At 40.6% G+C, this 27,990-nt stretch overlaps 1 protein-coding gene across 2 annotated transcripts; it reads left to right on the top strand.

The window, feature by feature from the left end:
* The first annotated feature begins 75 nt into the window (after positions 1–75).
* slc1a8a (solute carrier family 1 member 8a) lies at positions 76–27,990 on the top strand. 2 transcript variants are annotated; one of them, XM_076874461.1, is made up of 12 exons: positions 313–379; positions 6,500–6,661; positions 13,532–13,611; positions 15,124–15,339; positions 17,283–17,325; positions 17,404–17,611; positions 21,112–21,211; positions 22,203–22,436; positions 22,586–22,780; positions 22,985–23,119; positions 23,216–23,318; positions 24,521–27,990. In XM_076874461.1, the coding sequence occupies exons 3-12, from the start codon at positions 13,568–13,570 to the stop codon at positions 24,683–24,685; spliced, it is 1,443 nt and encodes a 480-aa protein (XP_076730576.1). In that variant the 5' UTR covers positions 313–379; positions 6,500–6,661; positions 13,532–13,567; the 3' UTR covers positions 24,686–27,990. The 2 variants fall into 2 exon arrangements, with proteins under 2 accessions (XP_004561583.2, XP_076730576.1); XM_004561526.5 differs by lacking the exon at positions 6,500–6,661 and having other exon boundaries at positions 76–379.

Genomic DNA, 27,990 nt, shown 5'->3' with positions numbered 1-27,990 from the left:
GTCTGCAGGCTGTCTGCAGAGCTACCTTGTTGCTGATCAGTGATCATTTAATCCTTTAGTGGAAAGGGTTGGGTCTCACAGGTTTGTCTGCCTGCCAGCCACACATATAAACACTCAGATCTTCACAGGTATGGAGGAACTTCTGTTACCGAACGTTGAGGAGGAGGTGCGCTCTGACAGCAGCCCGTACGCGCCTGGAAATGCAGAGAAGACGATGGGGGACCAAATGAAGACTTTCCTCCTGAAGACAGTGAAGGGGGACCTGAGGACGGTGAAGAATTTCTTTAAGAGGAATGGGCTGCTCACGCTGTCAGTCATCTCTGTGATCACCGGCTGCACGCTAGGCTTTATGTTGAGAGGAAGTCAGATGTCTACACAGGTACTGTTCACCTTACAGCAAACAGCATGCCATTAAACTCTCAGCTTCACATTTACATCACGTCATTATGTCGACTGGGCTTCTTTCCTTCAAATATCCTGTTAAGTCACCTTCAGTGGTGCTGCCAGGAGCTCACCTTTAAGCTCCTGTATTGATACTGTCCAACACTTTTCCTGTTAATTACTTCTCTCAGCTTTCTGCTCAGTAGCTGCCTTTAAACACTCTGTTAGGATGTAAAATTTCAGCTTCTATGTTTACATTTTCCTGTGAAGCTGAAGGTAATATTTAAAATAACCTAAAGCTTTGTGTTGATATTTTTATTTCAAATGTCTTTACGTTGCTTCGTGCCTCGATTTATTGCGATATATCTTTTTACATTTAAATTTCAGCTTCTGTGTTGATTACTTTTTTTTGGTTTGTTTGGTTGGTTTTGTTTTGTTTTCTGTTTATTTTATATATTTTTTGTGGAATTAAGTAAAAAGTATGCAAAACACACAGTAGCAGAGAGGGATGGAAGAGTTACCAAATTAACAACATATAATAACATAAAAAAGAAGATAAATCAAAAAACTGAAAAAAAACTGCTGAACTTTTGATATTTTAATACAAAGGTTGGAGTCTTCTCCTCCACTTCTCCTAAACTCCAGTGGAGGAGTTCAAGTATCTCGGGGTCTTGTTCACGAGTGACGGGAGCTCGACAGACGGATTGGTGCTGCAGCTGCAGTGATGCGGACGCTGTACCGGTCCATCGTGATGAAGAGAGAGCTGAGTGTAAAAGCAAAGTCCTCAAATTACCCATCAATCCATGTCCCTACCTTCACCCGTGGTCATGAGCTGTGGGTAGTGACTGAAAGAACGAGATTGCGGATACAAACTACTTTATTTTGCTACAGAAATTAAGTCTTCCATTAAATGAAATCATGTCTGTTTAATAGACTCCAGTTTGCATGTAAATGAGAAAAGCTCTGCACGCAAAAGTTAGTTAAGGAGTCCCTCAGGGTTCTGTGCTGGAACCATTATTGTTTAAATGACACACATATTATACAGGCTTCCCTTACACAATATTATTAGAAAACATACATTTTCATTGCTATGCAGATGATACTTTATCTATGAAGATACAAATGAACTAGTTGAATTGCAGGAATGTCTTAAAAACACAAAGGCCTGGATTACCTCTAATTTGCTGAATTCAGGTAAAACTGGAGTTATTATATTTATAAGGCCCCAGTAACACTTTGAAGAATCTTGGAGTTGCTTATGCCCAGGACACGTCCTTTAACACACATATTAAAGTAGCATGTAGGGCTCTCTGCTATTATATCTTCTATTATTTGTGATGTTTAGTTAGTGCATCACTCAAAGACAAACATGTTGTCTTTGAGTGATGCTGAAAACTCGCTAGTTATGCGTTTTTTATTTCTAGACTGTACTATTGTAATTCATTATTATTAAAAGCTCCTTTCAGTTGATCTAGAATACTGCTGTGAGTACTGACAGGGACTTCTCCCGTACTGGTTTCTCTTCCTTTGATCCCTATTTAAGCCAAAATTGAATTTAAAATCAGAGTGTAAAGACTACGTTGGTAACTGACTGCTGGTGTAAACTGGCACTATAACAGTGAAATGAACTGAATCAGTTTCCTTGAATTCAGTTCAGTTTTAATTAAATAGTGCCAAAAACAGTCACCTCACGACCCTTTCGCACACCTTCAATGAGATCCAGAGTTCCTTTACGAAGACTGGTGAACTTTACAGAAGACATCATTGTTGTAGGCTTCTGTGGTGGTGATCGTTCTTTTGCAGCAGCAAATGGGAGACCCACTATTAGAGAGGGAAAGATGGATGTAGGAAAATAAATCCTGATTTTAAAAACATTTCAGCATTTACATTTCAACAAGATAACTCTTTATTTACAGCCTAAGTCTCTGAAGGGGCATGAAAAGTGATAATGTGCAGCAACTATACTTCTCCAGCACTGCCAAGTTTGCTATGTTCTACAAGAAGAACCAGATTTTTTTTAAAAAAGTGTGACAAACCTGAAGAATAATTCACAGGGAATTTGACACAGTCATTACTGTAAACAAGAAAGAAAAAGACAGGCTTCAGGAAAACTGAAAGTCCAGGCCAGGCTAGATCCAGAATGAAACCCACCACAAGTCCAGGCCTGAACCCAACAGAGCATCTCTGGGGAGAAATAAAGGACAGTTTTTATATGTGATTGATTAGCAACATAGTAATATAGGTTGTGCTTCTTAGTTTCTAGTTCATATCAAAATTTTCTTGCTTACTGGATTATATATCTCTCATTAAGGAGAGTGAAGGACACAGCTGAAGGTAAGAAAGAGAGAAAAGTTGTCAGTTCCAGCGTTTGGATAGTTTAGTCCAGTTAGGTTTAGGTTTCTTTAATCACTGTTTTAATGAAACTAAACGTAGTAAAAATGTGACACTTGAATTTATGGTTTACATTTCACTCACATTTTCTTGTACAAACCCAGTGTTGGGGCACTCTAAGAAAAAAAGTAATGTATTTTAAATTATTCCTTCTTTTTTAAAAGATCTGTATTATATATATTACTGAATTACTCTCAAGAATTACTCATAACAACATCCCAACAACATTATTACATGCTCAAAGGGACTTCAAAGAAGTCACTGCAGCGATTCTACTGTAGCAACATGAAGAGGCAGAAAGGCTCGTCCTTGCTTCTGTTGCCTTCAGTTTGGGCTCTGTCTGCTGGCCTGGGGTCGACACACACTCAGCACTTTAGTTTTGTGTAAATATGCTGTCTGTGCAGCTTGCAAGGAGCCCGTGTGTGTTAGTAGTATAAACGCAGTTGCTTCTGTCCTGGACGCAGCTTGCTCTTCACCATCGCGCCCTTGGCCTTTTGTGCATTGAAAGTAAAAGTAGTGTCTATGGCTTCATTTCAAAAGTTTTTTTTTCTTTGCACAGAAACTGAAGTCAGCTGGTAGCTGACAAAGGCATGATTGATGTTTCTTTCTGATCATATCTCCTGATCTCCTGATCAGAACCTGTGTAACACAACAACAACATACTTGTAACTGTAATGTGATTATTAAATTTAATGCAGTAATGTGTTACATTACTGCATTTCCCAAATGACTCAGCTGTGACATCACTCTGGGGTGTTGCCTAGCTTCTTGATTGCACAGTATCTCTGCAGATGCTTGCAAAACCCCAAATTTCTCTAACAGAAGAATGAAGTTTTTCTGTCCTTTTATGCTTTCTATATGCAGCATGCAGATAACTTAGGAAGCTTTATAACACAAGTGTCAATATAACTGTAACTGTAACGTAATTATGGATAACAGTAACAAGTTACTTTGTAACATGTTAACCCAGCACAGGTAATGGTTCCGGTCAGCTCTGTGAAGAACTATATGAACGTTTAAAAAATAAACTTAAACAAATGTCATTTCATAACAAGATTCGTTTTTACATTGTCCAATGAGTTCTTACTGTTAAACACACCAAAGAGAGATAAAAGGGAAAACTACAGTTTGTATCAGAAGCTAATTATCCAGATATGTGTTTACACTTAAACAGCAAATCTCCTGCTGCAGAGCAAAGATGATCAAACTGTTTTGATGTCTTGGGCAAGACACTTCACCCTACCGCCTACTGGTGTTGGCCACTGATGGCGCCAGTGTCCAGCAGCCTCGCTTCTGCCCCAGTCTGCCCCAGGGCAGCTGTGGCTACAACTGTAGCTGCCTCCACCAGCGTGTGAATGTGAGAGTGAATGAATAGTGGCATTGTAAAGCGCTTTGAGGGTCTCGAAAAGCGCTACATAAGTGCAATCCATTATATTGAGGACATATATCAAATAGAATATTTCATTTTGTATTTGAAGGAGTTTGAGCATGTCTGGTTGCAAAGCTTAATGTACTTAGCATAATAAATAGCTGTTTTTACATTTCAACCTGATACTCATAGGATTACAGATAAATCGAGCACCGTGCAGTTTCAGAGATGCAGATATGCAGATATGCAGGATATGCAGGATATGCAGTGCCACTTAATTTCAGCAAAACTGGTCTGTTAAGTTTCCATGTTGAGGGGAACTTTTTCAAGAAATGTAGAGGTCTCTGGCCTTTTAATTCTCTGGAGGATACCCTGTAGTTGAAGAAAAACAGTGTCACAGAGCTTTAAGAGCAGCCAGTCCAAATCCACCAACGTTAATCCGTCCATGTAAGGAGTGCCTCTCATGCTCTCAGAGGGCTCCTTCTCTCTGAGCTTTTAAAAGAAACAGTTAAAACAAAGCTGTTTGTGCAGCCTCTGAGCATCTTACTGTAAATATAACCAAAACACTCTATGATAGTATAAACTAGAGATGGCACGATACCACTTTTTTATGTCCGATACCGATACCGATATCATAAATTTGGATATCTGCCGATACCGATATGAATCCGATATAGTGTTTTTTAATCAACAAAACTGTTTTTTTTTAAATATCTTGCTGCATTTTGTATAAGTTCATACTCAAGTTTAAAACAACAACTACACTAAAGCTATTCTGTTATACCTGTATGCAAAAAAAAATATTTCATAGTTCAGCAATACTGATCAATCTAATAAACTCAAACCTACACCATCCTCCCTATTCTGGTATTTTATTTTATTTAGTACTTAGCGTAAATATTAAGCAACCTAACTAATAGGGCTCCAACTCCCAGCAACAAAAATAAATAAATAAAAAATAGGGAACCACCCCTCACGCGCCACCTCATGATGCTTAATCGACGTAATCAACCTTAATTTGATGCAGTGTGAAAAAAAATGCACAGAAATCAATTATTTTTCAAGAAATATTAAATAGATTCAACATCTTTCTTCAACAAAATTGCAGACTGCACAGATGGTACCTTCCCAAAGGAAAAAGTACTATAGCTTACTAGGGTATATTAGACTTAATAGTTACTATATACAGTAATTGACTTCTATTCCTTTTACATCAAATTAAAACTTTGGGTGTCAGATAATTATTTATTAAAAGCTAGACATTTTAAATGAGAATAAGAAAGAAAAGTATGTCTTTGTGCCCCCTTTCCCAGTTAATGCCCTATCGGCCCCCCTGGCTAAACTTTGCTAGATCCGCCCCTGCACAGTTACCAGCGTCAGCTACGTAGAAAAAGATCCTCGAGTAGAAAGTAATATTAAATACATTCTAACAACAGCTTATCAAGCTTAAACATGCTGCTGTTGTTCAGGTTTCCTCTTTCTGGTGCAAAGTGGGCCAAAAACAAACAAGAGAGACGGACTCGCGACAGAAAAGCCGATCAGCTGATCATTAAGCAGTTTCACGATTGAAGTAGCAGCAGGAGAGGCAGTCGCTTGTTAAGCTTAACGTGGGAATGCTTTACAAACATTCAGAGATGGACTTACACACTTGCTTTACTTCTCTCGGGAAAACTTTGTCGGAGATGAAATGCCGGGTTGCTAGCGAAGCTCCACATGCTCAACCAGACCACCAACAGGTCCCGCATGCCACAGCCGCTCTATCACGTGATGCATACTGCTCCGACGTGCTAACGTTCTGAGGCGAGTTACGGTGTGTGGCAAGTTTTGTGAGGTGCTTTCGTGATATTTAATGGATCGGATTACATTTTTTATTTTTCTCCGATATCCGATCCAGTAATTTAGGTCAGTATCGGACCAATACCGATACGTAATATCGGATCGGTCCATCTCTAGTATAAACATAATAATAATGGCTTCCTTTGATCACTGTTGGTTATTTTTATATTCAGAATACAACATGAGTTTTTTTCATTCATCTTTTTTTCATCAGTTTTTACATTTCAACACGAAATCATAGGATAAGTTCTTAAGCGATTGTTTAACAGTTACTAATTATACTCTTCTAATATAATGTTAATAAATAAAACCAACTCGGTTAAAAATGTTCATCTAGAAAGATTAAAGTTACAGATGAGAAATAAAACTGTTTACATTAATTGTTGCAAGCATGATCAGAATGACACCTCTGTGTCCTGTTTCACAAATCAAACAAAGATTTTAAAGTTAACTGAGATTAACTTAATCTGAAAATGTTGATGTGATTTTAATCTCCATCACTGTCAATCTGTGTGTCTGCAGATTCAGAAAACCCAACGAAACTACTCGGTTATGTGAAGTAAAACTGTGACCTATGAGCACATGCACTTCAGAGCCTGTGAAGAATTGATCCCTCTCAGCCAGACTAAAGTCACCCCGGCCGATTACAGCTGGACCACTCAGTGACTCTCCTGTTCTTTCTCAGTCAGTCTCAGTCAGCTAGATAGAGATAATACACAAAGAGGCCAATCCATCATTCTGAAAGATAAATACACTAAATAATCATGAATAAGTAATTAAGTAACCAAGTATCAATAAAAGGCAGCAGTGTGATCATAAATATTGAGGCCGATGAATTCCTTGCTGGAAGCTCCGTTTATGTGGTGCAAACTTTCACAAATCCTGACTGAATGATAAACTTCTGTCCTTTGTGTTAAATGATAGAACATGAGGCATGATGCCATATTTTAATGGCTGTAAAAAGAAAGATTATTTTATTTTAATGCATATTGTTGTTGTTTTTGTTGTTGTTGTCTAAGGAAATTGCAAAGAAAAGCATCTGCACTTCTTTAAGTTACTTGAAGATGTTTCACCTCTCATCCGAGAAGCTTCTTCAGTTCTAAGGTCAAATGGTGGAGAGTCCCAGATTTAAACCCAAGCACGACATCCCGGTGCATTTCAGACCCAGCAACACACTCAGACAGAAACTGGTTCACCCGAAAGACAAAACGACAAAACACAGACTTAACAATGTGGTGTATGCTGTACAGTGCAGCGAGGAATGCTCAGACCTCTACATTGGAGAGCCCAAACAGCCACTTCACAAGCGCATGGCACAACACAGAAGAGCCACCTCCACAGGACAAGACTCAGCAGTCCATCTGCATCTAGAGGTCAAAGGTCACTCTTTCGAGGATGCCTATGTTCACATTTTGGACAGAGAGGACAGATGGTTTGAAAGAGGAGTGAAAGAAGCCATTTATGTCCACTGTGAGCGACCATCTTTGAACAGAGGCGGGGCTTACGACACCAACTCTCTGCCATCTATAATCCAGTTTTGAGATCCTTCCCAGACGCCTTAACGCCCACTCACATCCTGGGCCATCTGACCTCAGGACATCACATGATAAGGTGGGGCCAGGTTTCACAATGAACTCACCCGAAACTTTGGCTGATTGGGACCCACACCCAGTTTCACACCTTGGCTCAGGCGATTAGAGGATCATCAGGGGTCCTTTTGTCCCTCTGTGGGGGGAAACTCCCACTAGGTTTATATCTGGGACTCTCCACCATTTGACCTTAGAACTGAAGAAGCTTCTCGGATGAGAGGTGAAACGTCTTCAAGCAACTTAAAGAAGTCCAGACGCTTTTCTTTGCAAGCTTCTTAGACTACGATGACCTGGATGACTGAGAACCTTCACAGACATGTTGTTGTTGTTGTTACTATTTGGTGTTTAAATTTTATTTGTCTATAACAGATGAGACCGAATTGAGGACCTGATGTGTTTGATTTCTGATAAAGACTCTCAAATTTTCTTTTTTTTTTGTTACTCTCTTTTTATTAAACAACCTATATAAACACAAATAATCCAAAATAAACATAGAATCAAAAACAGACGTAGAATAAAAATAAAAAAAAAGAAAAAAAAAAGAAAAAAAAACCCAGACGGGTGTACCCTCTAGTGTGTATGTACTCACACGCACATATTCACTCACACACCCATATTCTTAGGCTTACATACACATACCTACTTACATATGTGTTCACTTGTAGTCTCATACATACTAACATATACATATAAACACATAACGATTCAAAAATGTGGCATATATAGTTACAGAGATTCAAACAAGATCGGGTCTCCTTAACCGGATGTAGTGTTTCCATTTACCCCAAATTTCACTAAATATATCAAACTGGAGTCTTTTAATGAAGGTAATTCTTTCCATTTTAAACATCCCATGTACAGTCTCATGCCAATCACCCAGTGATGGAATTTTCACACTAAGCCATTTCTTGGTAATAATTTTACGGGCAGCCAAACTCAGGATACCATACAACTGCTTAAACATTTTATCTACATTTACTGAGTATAAATATCCAAACAAAAGTTCGTCCCAATTAAAGGGAAGCTGCTTACCAAAAATAATCTGCAACTCAGAGTGGATCAATACCCAAAAAATGTTGATCCTTGGGCAAGACCAGAACAGATGGAAATGTTTTACTCCTTGGGCCCCACAATTTCTCCAGCAATTAGAGTGATTAAAATAATATTTACTTTGTGCAGGGGTAATAAAAAACCTACAGATACTCTTCCAACCGTAACATCTCCATGTATTAGAACTAGAAATTCTCCACTGAAAAGCGCACTGCTCATACCAAATGTTATCTGATATTGCTATATTTGTTTCGCTTTCCCATTTTTTTTTTTGATGTAGGTAGTATTCCACTTCTTAACCTCTTGTATACCCTTGTACAATCTTGAAATCACCTTAAGGCCTGTGTCAGCCTGATAAGCCTTGACAAATATACTCAGAACAGGTAAAGAAAAAAGATCTGTTCTCTTAGGTATAAAATTATATAGATGATGATTATATGATGATTATATGATGCCTAATTTGTAAGAACCTAAAAAAGTCCGTTTTACTTAACTGGTATTGATCTTTTATTGATTGGAAGTCCCTAAGAATTCCCTTATCGTAAAACATACAATATGCCGTTAAACCTTGTCCAGACCATTTTTTATATCTTACGTCTAATTCATTAGGTAAAAAATCACTGTCAAAAGCGCACCATCTTAAAATCCTAACCTCTTCAATCCAATCATTCTTATTAAGAAATTGTAACCAGAGTTTTAAAGGTAGGTTAATCCATTGGCTTCCTTGATGAATTTGTTTTTTAATAAGTGTCACATCCCCTAGAATTGCCTGAATTGGAGAATCTTTTAGGGTCACTGTTTCTAGTTCTAGTTCTTTCCATCTCGCTTGATAATCTACATTACACCAACACACTAATGTCCTCAATTGAGCAGAAATATAATAGTCTTTCAAACATGGGAACCCCAACCCTCCTTTGTCTTTAGCCAACTGAATAGTTTGGTACTTAATCCGTGGTTTTTTCCCCTGCCATATAAACCTAGAGATTATTTTGTCCCATTCCCGAAATTGTTTGTCAGTTATTTCTACAGGGAGTGTTTGGAACAGGTAGAGCATCCTAGGCAAGATATTCATTTTAACTGTATCTATACGTGATTCAAAATTTAAAAATGGTAATAAATTCCATCTTTTAATATCCTCATTTATTTTATAACTTAAAGGATTAAAGTTTGCATTGTATATCTTAGACAGATCTTTAGTAATATTTACTCCAAGATACTTCATCTGCTCCGTCTCCCATTTCAAATTGGCTTTAGCCTTAATTTCATAATTGGGCTCATAATTAAAAGTTAATATCTGAGTCTTCGATATATTTCGTTTATAACCTGATATTGAACTAAAGATCTCCAGAAGTGACAATAGCTTGGGAAGAGTAGTGTTTGGATTTGTCAAATAAATCAAAATATCGTCAGCAAACAAGGAAATCTTGTGCTCTCGACCCCTAATCTTGACTCCAGTGATAGTATTGCTTTGTGTCACCCTTTGACTCAGGGCCTCTATGAAGAGAGCGAAGAGTGAGGGGCTTAGAGGACAACCCTGACGTGTCCCTCTCTGTAGGTTAAAAACATTCGAAAGCGCCCCGTTAACTTTAATTCTTGCCCTTGGTGATTTATATAATGCTTGTATAATCCTGATAAACGATTGATGGAATCCGAATTTACCCATGACTTTGTATAAAAATTCCCAATTAACCCGATCAAAGGCCTTTTCTGCATCTAAGCTCATAAGGGCCATCTGAATTTTATTTTTTCTTAACATAATCAATAACGTGTAGTGTTCGGCGAACATTATCTTGTGTTTGTCGAGACTCTCAAATTTTCATCAGAACCTGTTCATAAGAGCTTACAGTCAAGTCATCTTTATTTAAATAGCACATTTAAAGGACATCAAGTGTCTGCCAAAATGCTCAACAGAGGGATAATATAATCAAATAAAAAGAATTAAAATCAATAAGATGAAAACATATACCATAACAGTATATAGCTCACTGGCCACTTAATTAGTTACACCTTGATAGTTCCTGTTAGGACCACTTTTTTTGCTTTCAGTGCTTCATTAATTCTTTGTGGCATAGATTCAACAAGGTGCTGGAAGGTCCTCACTTCCTCAGAGATTTTGGTCCAGAGAGACATTATTAGACATTATAGCATCACAAAGTTGCTCCAGATTTGTCAGCTCTACGTCCATGATTGAAATCTCATGTACCACCACGTCCCGATGGTGCTCCACTGGACTGAGATCTGGTGACTGTGGAGGTCAGTCAGGCTGTGGCATGTCAGGCATGTCAATGATCCTCAGTTGGTACTAAAGCACCAAAAGTCTGACAAGAATCTGCTCACTATGACACCTCCACATCCGGTATAAGCTGTTTGTAGGCAGGTTAGAACCATGCTTTCAAGCTGTTAACACCAAACTCTAATTCTACCTTCCAAATGTTGCACCAGAAATGAAGACTCATCAGACCAGGCAAGATGTTTTCCAATTTTCTTTAGTGCCGTTTAGGTGAGCCTGTGTGGTTTTCAGTGTCCACTTTGCATTCTTACCTGCTGCTGTAGCTCATCTGCTTTAAGGCTTGATTCACATACTTTGGTTGTAATTAGTGGTTATTATATCTTATCATCTTCTGACCTCTGGCAGCAACGAGGCATTTTCAAACAGACAACTGCTTCTCACTGAATATTTTCTCTGTGTATCAGACAAAGTGAATGTAAGATAAATGCTTGGATTGAGAATTTGGAAACTGAAATCTCCGTGGAGGATTGGAAACCAGGTTGTGCTGTAATTCTGTGAAAACACATTTCAGACTTGCATGCTAACATTATTTAATGGAAATACAGTGGGGCAAAAAAGTATTTAGTCAGCCACCGATTGTGCAAGTTCCCCCACTTAAAATGATGACAGAGGTCAGTAATTTGCACCAGAGGTACACTTCAACTGTGAGAGACAGAATGTGAAAAAAAAATCCATGAATCCACATGGTAGGATTTGTAAAGAATTTATTGGTAAATCAGGGTGGAAAATAAGTATTTGGTCACCTCAAACAAGGAAAATCTCTGGCTCTCACAGACCTGTAACGTCTTCTGTAAGAAGCTTTTCTGTCCCCCACTCGTTACCTGTATGAATGGCACCTGTTTGAACTCATCATCTGTATAAAAGACACCTGTCCACAGCCTCAAACAGTCAGACTCCAAACTCCGCCATGGCCAAGACCAAAGAGCTTTCGAAGGACACCAGGAAAAGTATTGTAGACCTGCACCAGACTGGGAAGAGTGAATCTACAATAGGCAAGCAGCTTGGTGTGAAAAAATCAACTGTGGGAGCAATCATCAGAAAATGGAAGACATACAAGACCACTGATAATCTCCCTCGATCTGGGGCTCCACGCAAGATCTCATCCCGTGGGGTCAAAATGATCATGAGAACGGTGAGCAAAGATCCCAGAACCACACGGGGGGACCTGGTGAATGACCTGCAGAGAGCTGGGACCAAAGTAACAAAGGTCACCATCAGTAACACACTACAACGGCAGGGAATCAAATCCCGCAGTGCCAGACGTGTTCCGCTGCTGAAGCCAGTGCATGTCCAGGCCCGTCTGAAGTTTGCCAGAGAGCACATGGATGATACAGCAGAGGATTGGGAGAATGTCATGTGGTCAGATGAAACCAAAGTAGAACTTTTTGGTATAAACTCAACTCGTCGTGTTTGGAGGAAGAAGAATACTGAGTTGCATCCCAAGAACACCATACCTACTGTGAAGCATGGGGGTGGAAACATCATGCTATGGGGCTGTTTTTCTGCCAAGGGGACAGGACGACTGATCCGTGTTAAGGACAGAATGAATGGGGCCATGTATCGTGAGATTTTGAGCCAAAACCTCCTTCCATCAGTGAGAACTTTGAAGATGAAACGAGGCTGGGTCTTCCAACATGACAATGATCCAAAACACACCGCCCGGGCAACAAAGGAGTGGCTCCGTAAGAAGCATTTGAAAGTCCTGGAGTGGCCTAGCCAGTCTCCAGACCTCAACCCCATAGAAAATCTGTGGCGGGAGTTGAAAGTCCGCGTTGCTCGGCGACAGCCCCAAAACATCACTGCTCTCGAGAAGATCTGCATGGAGGAATGGGCCAAAATACCAGCTACTGTGTGTGCAAACCTGGTAAAGACCTATAGTAAACGTTTGACCTCTGTTATTGCCAACAAAGGTTATGTTACAAAGTATTGAGTTGTATTTTTGTTATTGACCAAATACTTATTTTCCACCCTGATTAACGAATAAATTCTTTACAAATCCTACCATGTGAATTCATGGATTTATTTTTCACATTCTGTCTCTCACAGTTGAAGTGTACCTCTGGTGCAAATTACTGACCTCTGTCATCATTTTAGGTGGAGGAACTTGCACAATCGGTGGCTGACTAAATACTTTTTTGCCCCACTGTATATGGAACTCCTGTCAGATTCAATTATCTAAAAACGTCATATCTTTTTAAACATGGACCCAGAGTTTCTGTGTGGACAAATGGCATGTTGTAATTATCCGTTATGTGCACTGAGTTTATGAAGTTTTCAGTGATTCAGCACGATGTGCGTCATGTTCAGCGCGTCGCCCTCTGTGGGTCTATGACCAATCTGTGGCTCTCCATAAAATCTGTCCAAAGTTTTGTTCCAACTAAAAGTTTAAGGCCATGAAACAAAACTTTAAGCTTTGTTAATCGATTTCTTTTACATTAATCTCTTGGTTAAAACGTTCAGAGAAATTCATGTGATTCAACTTATCAAATGTAAATGAATAAAATCTGTTTAAACTGTTACAAAGAGCTGGATTTAAGACCTTAAATGAACATTTTAAGTCTAACAGATTACAAATGAAAACCTTTGTTATTTTTTTTTTTAAAGTGATTGTTTTTGTCTCTACAGGCCAAGATCTACTTTTCTTTTCCTGGTGAGCTGCTGATGAGGATGCTGAAGATGCTCATCCTTCCTCTCATCACGTCCAGGTGGGTCAAAGTACCGACACACAGTATGACAAGGAAAATCACTGTAATCAGAACCATGAGGCTTTGCAACAGTCTGCATTCTGTAGGGTGCAGTTAGATTTCCTTAAAGTGGACTGTTTTGTATTCTTGTACTAGAGTAGCTTTGTATGATTCAAATAATCCATCCAGTCATGCACATGGGCTGTGAGAAATAGTCCCAATCAAATAATTATTTTTTATGCTGGGCCTTAGTGCAGACCCTAAGTTCACCCTCTGTCTGAAACATTGGAAATAAGCTATTTTAGCTCCTCCCCCTTGAATATAACTTTCTTCTGATAAGATGCTCCTCTCAAACGTCTTCAACCCAAAGGTTGAAGAAGCCGGTTAGTGGAGCTTCTCTGTTCACAACCATAGATGCACATTTAAGGATGCGACCTTTAGAACAGTCTGAAGCCTGAGTTTGTGGCTTGCAGGGATTACTTGTACAGAGGCTGATCTCATTATTTGAAACTCTGGCCATATGAACCCGTGAGAAGAGAAAAGCCCCCTATAGAACTCTTAGATTTAGAAGGCTGTGATGTTAAAGCTCTTGTTTTAACAAAAGCACCTTAAAGGATCATCCCACTTCATTTGAGCTTGCTGTATTTCCTGTGTGTTGTTTTTCTGCAGGTCAGCTTTGCGCTCCTCAGAGAGTGTATCTATGACGTTAAACATGAACTGTGCCAGTTGTGTTAAACTATTATTGTTGTTGTTATTATTATTACAGTTATTTCAGTTAAACATGCAGTACTTTACCTGTTTGTTAGGAACAGTCCAGTTGGCCTTCTAATTGAGACTAAATCTACCAGCAGGTGTTTACAGTGGGACCACATTTTTGTCTGTGTGTTACCACATATGTTTCCTCACCCACATTATTAAAGAAAATCCATAAATTATGTGTATAAAAATATCAAACAAAGGCATATTAACAGCATATTTATTTGGAAAGTTTTGCCTCGAGATACTGATTCTCACACTTATGACACTTATAACATAAATCAAAGTCCAGTCCAATGACAGGACTCGTGGACTTTATTCATATGAGTGATTTAAAGATTATCCTCCATAAATTTTCAACTAGAAGGGTAAATCCTCTAAAAGAAAAACATGGATAGCTCCACATATTTGACTTGACACAGACTTTCATGGCCGTCCTCAAACAACCTCAGTGTGATTTGTGTCTCCTCCCAGCATCAAATCTACGCAATAAGACCACCCACAAAAATAACTGTGTCCATGGCTTTCTATCAGTAACATTTCAGTCTTTTCTAAGGTAGTAAGTACAGAGTAGTTTTCTAACAGCAGAACAGGATTCTGCTGTTAGATATGTCCCCAAACTGGTTTTAAAACAAATAGTCTGAAGAAGCAGAGATCTGTTATAGATTTTCTTATTCAGTACCTCTCAGTCAGCACTATGGCGTAGTTGTGTATCCTCTCTGTTGATGGATCCAGACTATTTTCTAAATCCCCCTCTGTCCTTGCCTTGCTGTGCAGTTTAATGTCGGGTCTATCATCGATGGAGTCGAAGGCATGTTGCCGAATGGGTGTCCTCACCGTCACATACTACCTCTGGACCACCTTCATCGCTGTAGTGGTCGGCATCTTTCTCGTGATCATCATCAAACCAGGTGTGGGCACAGAGATGGAGAGCAACCGGCTGGGTGGCGGGCCTGTCATGACCTCGGCTGATGCCCTCCTCGACCTCATCAGGTGTGACAGGTCAAAAGTCAGCTGGAGACTCTGGAAGGGTCCCTGCCAGTTATTTGTGTGGTGATAATTGTTCTCTGTGTTTGAAAGAGCAAACTGTAAAAGAAAAAGTGAAAGTAAATGCTAAAAAAAAGGAAGGAAGGAAGAGGACCCCAATGCAGGACTTGTGACACAGGCTGAACCTAAAACACAGCTTTTATTAGCTGGCAACTGACTGGTTAATAAAACACAATGACAGAGCAGGGCAGGAGCAAACTGACTGAGAAACTAGGTCTAGTGGAGAAACATACAGACAGATGAGCACACAGCATAAGGGATAAGAGAGGAAACAGCAAAGAACAGAAGCAGACTGAGGGTTCAAATACACATGAGGAGACTAGGACAGAGTGGACATGGCTGGGGAACACAGCACAACAAAATCAAAATAACAAGCCAGAGGAAGCAAAAACTGAACGTAACACATGAACGTACAAACTTAGTAAAAAAGGGAAATCAGACTACGGTGGAGATAGGACACAGAGAGACGGGACGGACACAGGGACAAAACTGGGGAGACAGAAAAAGGATCAATAAATCAGGAATCAGGAAACTGACAGCACAAAAACCAAGGTCATCGTAAGTCCAGGAATGTGAAAATAACACTATAACCAGAAGACTATAATGCACAGAATACAGAACAAAAATACTGTTATGGCAAATGCAGATGGACGCAGGGAGCAGAGTTGTGGTGAAGACAGTTTATTTACTGTGATGAGGAGGTTTTACAAGTATGTACAATAGCGTATGAATGGGGACGCGGAGCCAGGACGTGCAGGTGACGGAAACACACACAGGTAGTGCCCTCGATTTGGTACTGTTTATAAGCCTCCAGACGGAAACAAACCAGACGAGGCGAAATCCTGGGGAGGAAACAAAACTCCTGACAGTCACCAGAAATAATCCAACGGCTCCAGCAGGCAGGGGCAGAATTACAGACTCCAAAAACGTCAATACTCCGACACTAGTCTTCTGTCGGGAACACTTCTGAAGAATGCAGCTGACGAGTAACAGGTGTGCCAGGTTCAGTGACTCAAACACCACATAACCAGAACCCAACTCCTAACAAATACAAGATTATCAAAAATACAAACGCTGTATTCAGTGTGCTGAATCTCATTCTGTTTTGCTGTGTAGTTCGTAAAAAGTTTCACACTTAACTTGGAGAATGTGCAGAAACTAAATGTGCCAGGCTTTTCCTCTAAACAACAACAAAATTTCCATGAACCTCGGTTGTGCTGGTTTGGAGGAAAACACATCAAAAGGATAATTCTGGTTTATTTCACTTTGGTACATGTCCTGTAATTGTGCTTGTTGCATCTCTGTGGCCTCTGTGAGATTCAGAGAAATGAGGATTGGTGCACAGCAGCATAGAAACGTGCACACAGCTTTACAGTTTGTTTTGGGTATTAGAGATGCACATCCACTCTGACATGTTCAGCTGAACTGAGGTCAACAAAACATAGAAAACCAACACACACTCTCTCTTCTTCTCTCACACACACAAATCCAATTAGAGTGCAGGGCTGATCAGTATATTTTTAGTAATCCTGCAGGGATAAGTGATAGATTAACCAAGTCAGTGGCGGTGCATGATCTCTGCTGTGGCACGTTGGCAGACCAAGCTCTCGTGCCATGTTTGAAAGTCACTCCCATGTTGGAAGGATTCGTTGGATTGTTTACCTCCTGAGGTGATGAACCCCTCCCAGCAAAGGGTGCAGACAGTCATCCTGTAGAAGAGCCACCCAAGTCGTGCTACTAAATAAAATTTATTCCAAAATAAAAAATTAATAAGAACAAAAGAACAACATGGAGGAAACTTAGGCTCCTCCTATGCAGAAGAGGCAGCGGGTGGGAGGAGTTTGTTTGTTTGTTTGTTTAAAGCTAACGATGTAATTTGTTTATCACAGAAACATGGTTCCTTCCAATCTAATTGAGGCCACATTTCAACAGGTAAGACAACAGAATCGTGTTGTTTCTTTAATGCTACAAGCTTGAATCCTGTAACTAAATATGATTTTCTTTCTTCAGTACAAAACAGACCTGATTCCCATCCTCAAAGTCCCAACCAAAACAATTCAGCCCAACTTTGTCTATGTGATCCCTGATGACAATGACCCCAAAGGGCGCATGGTGTACCTCGAGCTGACTCCTCCTCCAGATGTCATATACAAGACAAGTCCAGGCAGCAGCCAGCAGATGAATGTCCTTGGCATCGTTATCTTCTCTGCAACTATGGGTGAGTGGGATCGGGCTTGGTAACATCATAAATTTTGAAACCTCATCATTAGCGTTTTAACTGCCAACATGTTGGTTTTTGTAACCAGAAATGACCTGATCAGAAATGACCTGTTCATTTCTTTTTGGACTCCACTAGAATATTGTTTGAATGATTGACAGTTAAAAATAATCTTTATTCATACTTCTATAGTGTAGCCCCTAAGTTCATCCACCTTGTGAAACAAGCTTTTCCTGCTGTGAGGCCCTTTAACTCTTTTCTGCTTGAAAGCCTACTAAGAGTAACCCTTGAATCTTTTTTTCTAAACTGAGCAGTTTCTGTCATATCTCAGGCACAGAAGCCTGAGATATGACAGAAACTGCTATTTTGTTATATAACAAACTAATGTTATAAGATATTCTCTTTATATGACATTATATGGGTCCCAGAACTGAAAAAAACTGTCTGAAACTGAATAATCAGAGCACGGTGAAGTCTATTCTTTTGGCTTGGAGAGATTACTTCTTTTTTAATATGTGCATGAGCACGAGCAAGTGTGACAGACAATAAGGAAAACACAATAGTTCCACTTTCAGGTTGTGTGATGAACCAGTCAAGACCAATTTTTCTTAATTTTGATTAGATCAAATCAAATAAAATCACTTTTATCGTCACATCACATGTGCAGATACACTGGTACAGCACATGTGAGTGAAATTCTTGTGTGCGAGCTTCACAAGCAACAGAGTTGTGCAAAATACAATAATGTAAAACAAGCAAAATATAAGAATGGCTACATCTGAAACTAATAAATATATGTACAATATATAATAGTACTGGATGTGTATACAAAATATGTTTTTCTACGTGTGTGTGTGTGTGTGTGTGTGTGTGTGTGTGTGTGTGTGTGTGTGTGTGTATACATATTTTACAAATTAAATAGAGTAAACAATAAAATAAAATATATAAAAAATATGCAGAGTTGGTGGCACGGTGGTTAGCACTGTTGCCGCACAGCAAGAAGGTCCTGAGTTCAATTCCACCATCAGGCCGGGGTCTTTCTGTGTGGAGTTTGCATGTTCTCCCCGTGTTTGCGTGGGTTCCCTCCGGGTACTCCGGCTTCCTCCCACCGTCCAAAGACATGCAGCTTGTGGGGATAGGTTAATTGGATAATCCAAATTGCCACTAGGTGTGAATGTGAGCGCGAATGGTTGTTTGTCCCTGTGTGTCGGCCCTGCGACAGACTGGCGACCTGTCCAGGGTGTACCCCGCCTCTCGCCCTATGACAGCTGGGATAGGCTCCAGCGCCCCCCGCGACCCTGAAAAGGATAAGCGGAAGTGAATGGATGGATATACAGAGTTGGTTGAGATGTGCAAAACAGTGGCATTACTGTACAGTATGGAGTGCATAATGTTGAAGTTCCAGTAGTGAAGCTGAGGTGTCTATGACGTGTTCAGCAGTCTGATGGCCTGATGGAAGAAGCTGTCTCTCAGTCTGCTGGTACGGGACCGGATGCTGCAGAACCTCCTTCCTGATGGAAGTAGTCTGAACAGTTTATGGCTGGGGTGACTGGAGTCCTTGATGATCCTCCCCGCTTTCCTCAGGCAGCGCTTCCTGTAGATGTCTTGGAGGGAGGGAAGCTCACCTCCAATTATCCGTTCAGAGCACCGCACTACTCGCTGGAGAGCTTTGCAGTTGTAGGTGGTGCTGTTGCCATACCAGGTGGTGATGCATCCAGTGAGGATGCTCTCAATGGCACAGCGATAGAAGGTCCTGAGGATGCGGGGGCTCATGCCGAATCTTTTCAGTCTCCTGAGAAAGAAGAGGCGCTGCTGCGCCTTCTTCACTGTTTTGTTTGTGTGTACTGACCACGTAAGATCCTCAGCCAGATGTACACCAAGGAAGTGGAAGCTGCTCACTCTCTCCACAGCAGCGCCGTTGATGGTGATGGGGGTGTAGATAGATTAGATAAAACTATATTAATCCCTCAAGTGGGTTCCTCCGGGAAATTCGGTTTCCAATAGCACAGCACCAACAGAAGTTACAGAGTGTGAGCAGAAATATACCATATATACACATATATAAATACAGAGACATATATATGCATATACAGAGTATACAAAAGGGATAAATAGAATAAATAGGAATAAGAATACAAGGGAATTGCACATTTCAAGTATTGAAGTCTATTGCATTGTTGGATAATAATAATAATGGATTGGATTTATATAACGCTTTTCAAGGCACCCAAAGCGCTTTACAATGCCACTATTCATTCACTCTCGCATTCCCTCACTGGTGGAGGCAGCTACGGTTGTAGCCACAGAAGCGAGGCTGCCATATCGCGCCATCAGCCCTTCTGGCCAACACCAGTAGGCGGTAGGTGAAGTGTCTTGCCCAAGGACACAACGACCAGGACAGAGAGTACGGGGATCGAACCGGCGACCTTCTGGTTACAGATGCGCTTCCCAACCCCCTGAGCCACGGTCACCCCATTAACAAAAAGTATTTCACAGTGAAAGGCACTACAGCTTAGTTGTCCCCCCCTCCTTTGTCCTCCTGTGTCCCCTCCCTCTCCCCTCCAGAGAGGAGTTAAACAGTCTGATGGCGTGTGGGACAAAGGAGTTTTTAAGTCTGTTAGTTCTTGTCTTGGGGAGAAGCAACCTGTCACTGAACAGACTCTTCTGGTTGTTAATGGCCGTGTGCAGAGGATGCCCAGCATTGTCCATAATGTCCAGCAGCTTCTTTAGTGTCCTTTTCTCTGCCACTGTCACCAGAGTGTCCAGCTTCATGCCGACCACAGAGCTAGCCTTCCTGATCAGTTTCTCCAGCCTGGATGAGTCCCTCTTTGCTGTGCTGCTCCCCCAGCACACCACAGCATAGAAAAGGACTCCAGCAACCACCGACTGGTAAAACATCCTCAGGAGCTTCCTGCAGATGTTAAAAGACCTCAGCCTCCTGAGGAAGTACAGTCGGCTTTGGGCTTTTTTGTACAGGTGCAAAAAACAGCCCGAGGTACTTGTACTTGTTGACCACCTCCACCTCCTCCCCCTCTGAACTGGCAGTGGCCCTGCTCTGGACCTCCCGAAGTCCACACCTAAGTCTTTGAGGTGTTGAGTTGCAGGTGGTTTGTGTGACTCCATGTGACAAAGTTCCTCACCACACTGCTGTACTCCTCTTTCCGATCATCCCAGATACACCCCATGATGGCCGTGTCATCTGCAAACTTCTGAATGTGGCATAATTCAGAGTTGGTGTGTCATAGTGCCAGGAAGGGGGGGAAGCGAGGGAGGTAGGAGAGTGGGGAGAGGGCTCTGTAGGTAAAGGTGAGGGTGGGGGGGTTGTGTGCTGGTCAAACCTGTTGAAGAAGTTGTTGAGTTCGTTTGCCTTCTCCGCAGTCTGTGATGGTTTTCCCACCATTCCAGACCTCCCTCATTTATGGGCAAAGTCTGTGATAACATTTACAGAGCTGAAGCTTGCATAGAAACGCAAGCATAATCAGTGTTTATGTGTGCTGCAGGTTTGTTGCTGGGCAGGATGGGAGAGCGAGGAGTCCCACTGATCAATGTCTGTCAGTGCATCAACGAGTGTGTCATGAAGATCATCAACGCTGCTGTTTGGTGAGATGAAAACTCAGAGTACAGTCATACAGCTAGGGGTCTGTTTACCCCCACAATAACTTCAAATTGACAAACTGATGTGCAGACTCTCAGTTTGAATTTGAGGGGTTGAACAATGCCATGCAGAGCCTATGTTACAATTGCAGCTTTCTACACCTGTGTTTGAATCAAAAGTGCATGGTTGGCTTTGTAAATGAGCCATGAAAGCTTGTAGTGACTGATTCATTTGACTGTACTGGTATTCACATTACTGAAAATGAATCTCACTATCCCAACAAAGGTGAGCTTAATTAAACTAAACCACAAAAACAAATCCCACTGGGTGGAAAATAGTCACAACAACACGCATTGTGTATATTTTCTTTATTATATTCTTAACTAGCTGTGTTTTTGTGGTCATATGTGTCAACTGTCAAGACAAATACCAAATACGAGGAGATTTAAAACTGTAGCAAGGCTTTAAAACCTTAACGCTCAACACAAACAGATGCAGCTCTACAGGTTTTATTCTGTATGCATGTATACACCTAAGTCTGAATCAACCCTCAAAGAATGCTACTGTTGGTGAGAGCACCCGTAACCAGAACCATTCTCACCAACAGTACAGGACTTCTAAGGAATGATCAAAAAATGGGAGAAGAACAGTTACGAGGTTCCTGAGAAGATGATCTTAAATGGGAGAGGCTGTTTTTTTTCTACATTTTTTAAATTGAAAAATATTTTGCGAGTTATTTTAATATAGTAACTCTTTCTTGCAAAACCCGATCAAATTTTCTAAAATAATGCTCAGTGGACTTCAAGAAATCTATGTTCATAATTCTAAACAAACTAATGATATCTGAACTCCACTCAAGAACAAGGTATATATGAAAAATATGTGAAATGAACATGAAAGGAATGAATGTAAAACATTTAAGTTTTGCCTTAAGCTTCAGAGACAAACTTCACGTTTAGCTCTTATAGGATTCATAATGATGTTCTGTTCTTCCAGGTATTTTCCATTTGGGATTATCTTTTTGGTGGCGGGGAAGATCCTGGACATGCAGGATCCGAGCACACTGGGGAAGAAGTTGGGCTGGTACGGTGTTACTGTGCTCACCGGGCTCTTTGTTCATGGACTTGTCCTCCTTCCTCTCTTCTACTTCCTTCTCACCAGGAAGAACCCCTTCAGCTATATCCGTGGCCTCCTGCAGGCCTTGGTCATCGCCCTGGCAACCTCCTCCAGGTCAGCCCTACTTTAACCTGCTTCCTACGCTTCAGTTAGTTAGTCCTGGAAAGGTTCATAGCAAATATGCTAAACGCTAACTGAGGAGTGAAGATACGAAACAGAATATGGGCCTATTAAGCTTTTGTTTGAATGCCACCTGTCCACAGCTCTGCCACACTGCCTATCACCATGAAGTGTTTGCTGGAAAACTGTCATGTGGACCGGCAGATCGCTCGTTTTGTTCTCCCAGTGGGTGCCACTATCAACATGGATGGGACAGCTCTCTATGAGGCAGTGGCAGCCATCTTTATTGCTCAGGTTAATGACTACGAGCTGGACTTTGGCCAATTGGTCACCATCAGGTAAAATGAGACAAACAGTTACTTTCACTTTATCTGTACAGAACCAGTCTGTGTGCATGGGAGACACAGATTATACTCTCCTGTAGCCAGTGGAGCCTTTTAAAACTTTATGAAAATACATAATAAACATTGAAGAAGCCTGCTGTCTGCTCATGTTCTTTCAGTTTTGATCTCTAACTCTCCTCATGTCTCCCCGTCTTCCAGTATCACAGCTACAGCCGCCAGTATTGGAGCAGCTGGGATTCCTCAGGCTGGTCTGGTTACCATGGTAATCGTACTCACATCAGTAGGCCTGCCACCAGATGACATCACACTAATCGTAGCCATTGATTGGATCCTGTAAGTACTGATTATGGAAAATCACAGGTTTCAAAGGATGGAATCAGTCCTTGGTGAGGTGGTCTTGTGGCATTTTGTCTTTCCTTCTCTCTGCAGTGACAGGTTTCGTACCATGATCAACGTTCTTGGTGACGCCCTTGCAGCAGGAATCATTGCGCACCTCTGTCGGAAAGACTTTCCCCTGAGCACAGCAGGAAAGGTAAAACCATGATCGATTACAGCTGGTAGTTTCTATTTGCCAGCATGAAAGGATTTGCTTGACAGCACTCTTTGAATTGACCGATGCTATGAACAATGGCAAAGTATCACTCCTCTTGGAAGAATTGGTCAGTCCAGTGAGTGCTGTCCAGCAAAAACTACAAATCATGTTTATCATGTGAGAAGTTTGTAGACCTTGGCCTTGTCAAGTCAAAAGACACTGTCGAACATTCAGCACCTCTTATTAAAGTATTTAAGTGATCATATGTACATATATCAGGCTGGGCCTGTTTCTTCTTGTACTGGCCTAATGTTAGAGATAATCCAAGGCTGAAAGATGGATGCTGTACAAGCATCCCATTCTGGAAAAAGAACAGTTCAAAAAATTAACAGAAAGCCCAAAATGACCATGAAATTTGTTCCTGTGATTAGCGGATGTAAACCTTTGACCACAACTGTATATTAGTATGATCCTGTTTCTAAAAAAGATTAATTTAAAAAGAAATGCTGTGTAATAGGGTAATATAACAGAACGTAGTGATGTGCAAACTGTTTAGAGTTTGTTTTGAATAGAAAATACTTAAAAACTCCCAACAGCAAATTCACTCAAATCAGCAAATTCAAAAACATTTGTGTCTCATCGTTGTATTTATGGGACTTTTACCTTTATTAGAGGGTTTGGGACATGTTCCATTTATATGACTGTCTTTATATGACCAACTTTACTGACCACATATCTCTGTATGTACCTGATGACTATAAACCTGAGCCTGTGACCTGTTTCTTCATTCATGTCTATGGACATAATACGATTACAGCAGTAGGTGTGTTCAGATTGGACCAACAACTACAAAGGATTAAAGCTCCTACTGTCATCCTGAGCCTCAGACTAGCTCCTCCCATATCTACTGAACTCAGTGCTCCATGTTGCCAGGAAGAACAGTCTGTTAATAGCACACCAGAAGCTGTTTCTGTCAACTTACCAGCACTGATCAACATTTCTTGAGTTGTTTTGTTGCTTCAAACACCTCTTTGTGAGAAGGCAGATGTTCTTTTCTGTGTTCTGAATGAAGTTGAAGTTAGTTAATCTAGATTAGCAATGAAACTCAAAGCAGGGGCTAACTGGTCGTAGCTAGTTTGCTGATTAAGCATGCTGATCTTGCTGCAGTAAGAGGCTAACATGTTTTTGCACTTCATCTGCAGCCTGCGCCGTCCTATGGGACGCAGACTCCGCACAAAAACTCCAACACGGTCGATGTGCCAATGACGGAGATGCACACACACAAAGACTGCACGTTTGATTTGACGGGTGACTCGGTGAGCCAGATGAATGCACACACAGTCTACTACAACATCTGCCAGGTGTGAATGGAGAGAGTGGAGCAACTCACCTTGCAAAGGTCCAACTGGGTCTGTGAGACCTCATAGTGCCATCTGAACAGGATTGTTAAGAAGAGATTAATTCTATACAGGAACCTCCTTCTTGGTGTCAGCTTGATTAAGCTAACTTGAGGTGGAGGTGGCCAAAACTGGACTGCTTATTTCGGAGCTTCTCTTGCTCATTAAGGACAAGAAATGTGTGAGGTAACACATTTCAGCAGCCTCTATTGTTCTCATTTTCAGCACTCCAGCAACCCCTCAACTCATCTGTTGTCTCAAAAAAGCTCCTGTCTCTTTCAGGCCTGGGCATAAGCCCACATTCATCTGATTAGGCACTTTCTGGAAGCCTGCAGAGGGGCAGCACCCAGTGCTCATGAACAGCACAGAGCAGTCTGAAGCTGGCACTTTTTGTTCACTGGGATTACTTTTACATTTAATAACATCAGAGACTGCAGCAGTGAATGCAGGACAGAAAACAAGAAAAAGCAGACAGGGTCCCTTTAAAAGAAGCCCTCCAGCTACAGGAATTGCAGGCTTTATTGCATCGGCTTATTTTGGTCCACTGTGGCTGAAATAAATGGGTTTGTGTTGCTGTGCTGATCATAGCCACCATGTGGTTAGAATGACTGGGTGTCACATGTCACGAATTAAAGCCACCTAAATGTCAAACTATTGTTTTTATTATTATTGTTTGTAACTGCAGGTAAAATGAGTTTTCCTTTCAGGAGAAGTTCGTTTTATTCCGGTTTCATATAAGAAATCCAGTTCCTGATGTTGCCAGTGGAAACATGGAGCTGTTTCCACTGGCAAGACACTGGACTGCGATCTGATTGGCTGATGCTCGGTGCACACACTGGGTGAAGGGTTAAAGTGTAATGAACAAATTCAAGTGCTCTTCCTCTTGTAGAGTCAACCTTCTTCTGATTCCTTTGTATACAGTAGCATGCTGGCATGCGTTCTCACTGACTTCATGCAAAGTCGAGGTGCATTATTTTCTTCTTTTTGTTTTTTGTTTTTTCACTTGAATATTGCAAAGGTAAACAAAGTGCTGTGTGGATTTGTGGAATTTTGTCGATGACAGTTGCAGCTAATGTGAACAGATTTTAATTTAATTCTGGGTCTACTAAACATTCAGAATTGGTTACTTTCAGTGATTTATCAGAAGCCTCTGGAGCCACAAAACCAACTTTCTGTTAAGGCCAGGAGATCTGAAAAGCACACCACAAATAAGTGCTCTCAATTTACTAATTCACTTGTAAGGATTAATGAAAGGAGCTCTGCATAATCTATAGCAAAATCAGCATTATGGGGCTCAAGTTTGTGCATAGCTGATGCTCACACTCCATCCTCAGTGACAAAACATAGTTGACAAGGCTTTTCTGAACCACTAAGATGTACTGTATGTGCTATATGTCTTCTATGTAATACAACAACTCATGTCATCTGAGTTGGCGTGATGAAGATACCAATACTGGCTACGTGCTGAGTGACGTCATGCTTATGTAGCTCAAGATGCAACCAACAGTTGCAAGGGAAAAATTTGGATGTCAGCTACAAATTGAAAGGTTGGTAGTTGGATCTCCATCTGCTCCAGTCAATATGTCAAATATCCTTGGGCAAGTTGCTCTCTGATGCATCCATCAGAGTATGAATGTGTGACAGATAGAAAGCATTTACATAGAAAAAGTGCTTGTGTGAATCGGTGTGAATGGATAAAATGGGTCACGAAGAGGGTGCTGTACCAAAAGCCTCCTTGTGATGGCTTTGGTTGCTAGCAGATTACCCATAGTTTGTTACCCATAGTTTGTTACCCATAGTTTGCATGTAAGACATGAGATTATATGCAAACACTCAAAAGCTACTCACCAGATGGTAGTCAAACTGTAAAAACTGCAACACAAGGCAGATATGGAGAATAACTGCCTTTAACGTAAAAGTTACGTCTCAGCACAACAATCAACACGTTTCAAAACACCCAACTCTATAAAATACATATGTCTATATTAAATTAAAAGCACAACAATAAGTAACTGGTATGTAGAAATTGGTATTCTGAGAGCACAACGTTGTCAGTTGCATGTTGTGTTTGTTGTTGTGTTTGTCTTCACAATAATATTTCCAGGTCCGAATGTCAGAAATTCATCAATCTAAACAATATGGATCCCTGGAAATTCTGACACAATAATAGTGTTATTAATGTTTTCTAATTATGTACTTTTCTAACCTTTCCAGTACTTCTTAGCTGTGTATATTACCTTGAGTTTGGGAGTCTGTACTGAAAATAAAAATAGAATGAAATATTGACTATTTATCTTCAGGGCTAAAAGTGAGATGGAGAAATTAAAGGAAAGATTAAAGATTTGTATGCTGCATGAGTTGATGTTCAGTGGTTGAGATACAGCTCTTTAAACTGCTTGAAGTGCCCCTGAATGTCTCTGTTTTAAAGTAGCTTTTTGTTTGTTTGTTTGTTTGTTTGTTTGTTTGTTTGTTTGTTTGTTTGTTTGTTTGTTTGTTTGTTTGTTTGTTTGTTTGTTTGTTTGTTTGTTTGTTTGTTTGTTTGTTTGTTTGTTTGTTTGTTTGTTTGTTTGTTTGAGTTAAATGTGAAAATGTGGACCTGCCTTAATCTACAGTTGTGGTAAGAAGTTACATACAATACATCATAGGGATAAATCCAGCACCAGTAACTTAAGGAACTAAGTTAGTACATGTATATACAGTATTGATTCTATATATAAACATCGAGGCCAGGGGTGGGCATTCTCAGTCCACGAGGGCCGGTGTCCTGCAGGTTTTAGATCTCACCTTGGGTCAACACACCTGAATCACATGATTAGTTCGTTACCAGGCCTCTGGAGAACTTCAGGACATGTTGAGGAGCTAATTTAACCATTTAAATCAGCTGTGTTGGTTCGAGGACACATCTAAAACCTGCAGGACACCGGCCCTCGTAGACTGAGATTGCCCACCCCTGATCTAGACCCAATTATGATTTTTTTTAAGTCATTAAAGGTATAATGTTCAATTATTCCACTCTGGGAAAAGAACAGCACTAAAAACCATTAAAAGCTCAGTGTTACCATGGCAATAATGCCCATGGTGAGTGAATGTAAACTTCAGACCACAACTGTAAATACTGTTAACCTCATTGTTCTTCTGCCAACACACACCATCAGCCCAACAAACGCTAGCATTTTCAACTTTTACTGAAGTTTTACTGAAATTTTGTCTTCATCAAAATGCATCTTGTTGTATGACACTTGTGTTTTTTTACATGGTGTGTTATTTGTCATTTA

The sequence above is a fragment of the Maylandia zebra genome, linkage group LG15 (genome assembly GCF_041146795.1).
Source record: "Maylandia zebra isolate NMK-2024a linkage group LG15, Mzebra_GT3a, whole genome shotgun sequence".
Classification (NCBI taxonomy): domain Eukaryota; kingdom Metazoa; phylum Chordata; class Actinopteri; order Cichliformes; family Cichlidae; genus Maylandia; species Maylandia zebra.
This window is presented reverse-complemented; position numbering and strand designations above follow the sequence as displayed.

Bases quoted from the DNA above. Each gene is read 5' to 3' on its own strand.
- slc1a8a (XM_004561526.5), top strand. From the start codon at position 131: ATGGAGGAACTTCTGTTACCGAACGTTGAGGAGGAGGTGCGCTCTGAC. The intron at 17,326-17,403 runs GTAAGACAACAG...TTCTTTCTTCAG, and splicing joins TTGAGGCCACATTTCAACAG to TACAAAACAGACCTGATTCC. The intron at 23,319-24,520 runs GTAAAACCATGA...CTTCATCTGCAG, and splicing joins CCCTGAGCACAGCAGGAAAG to CCTGCGCCGTCCTATGGGAC.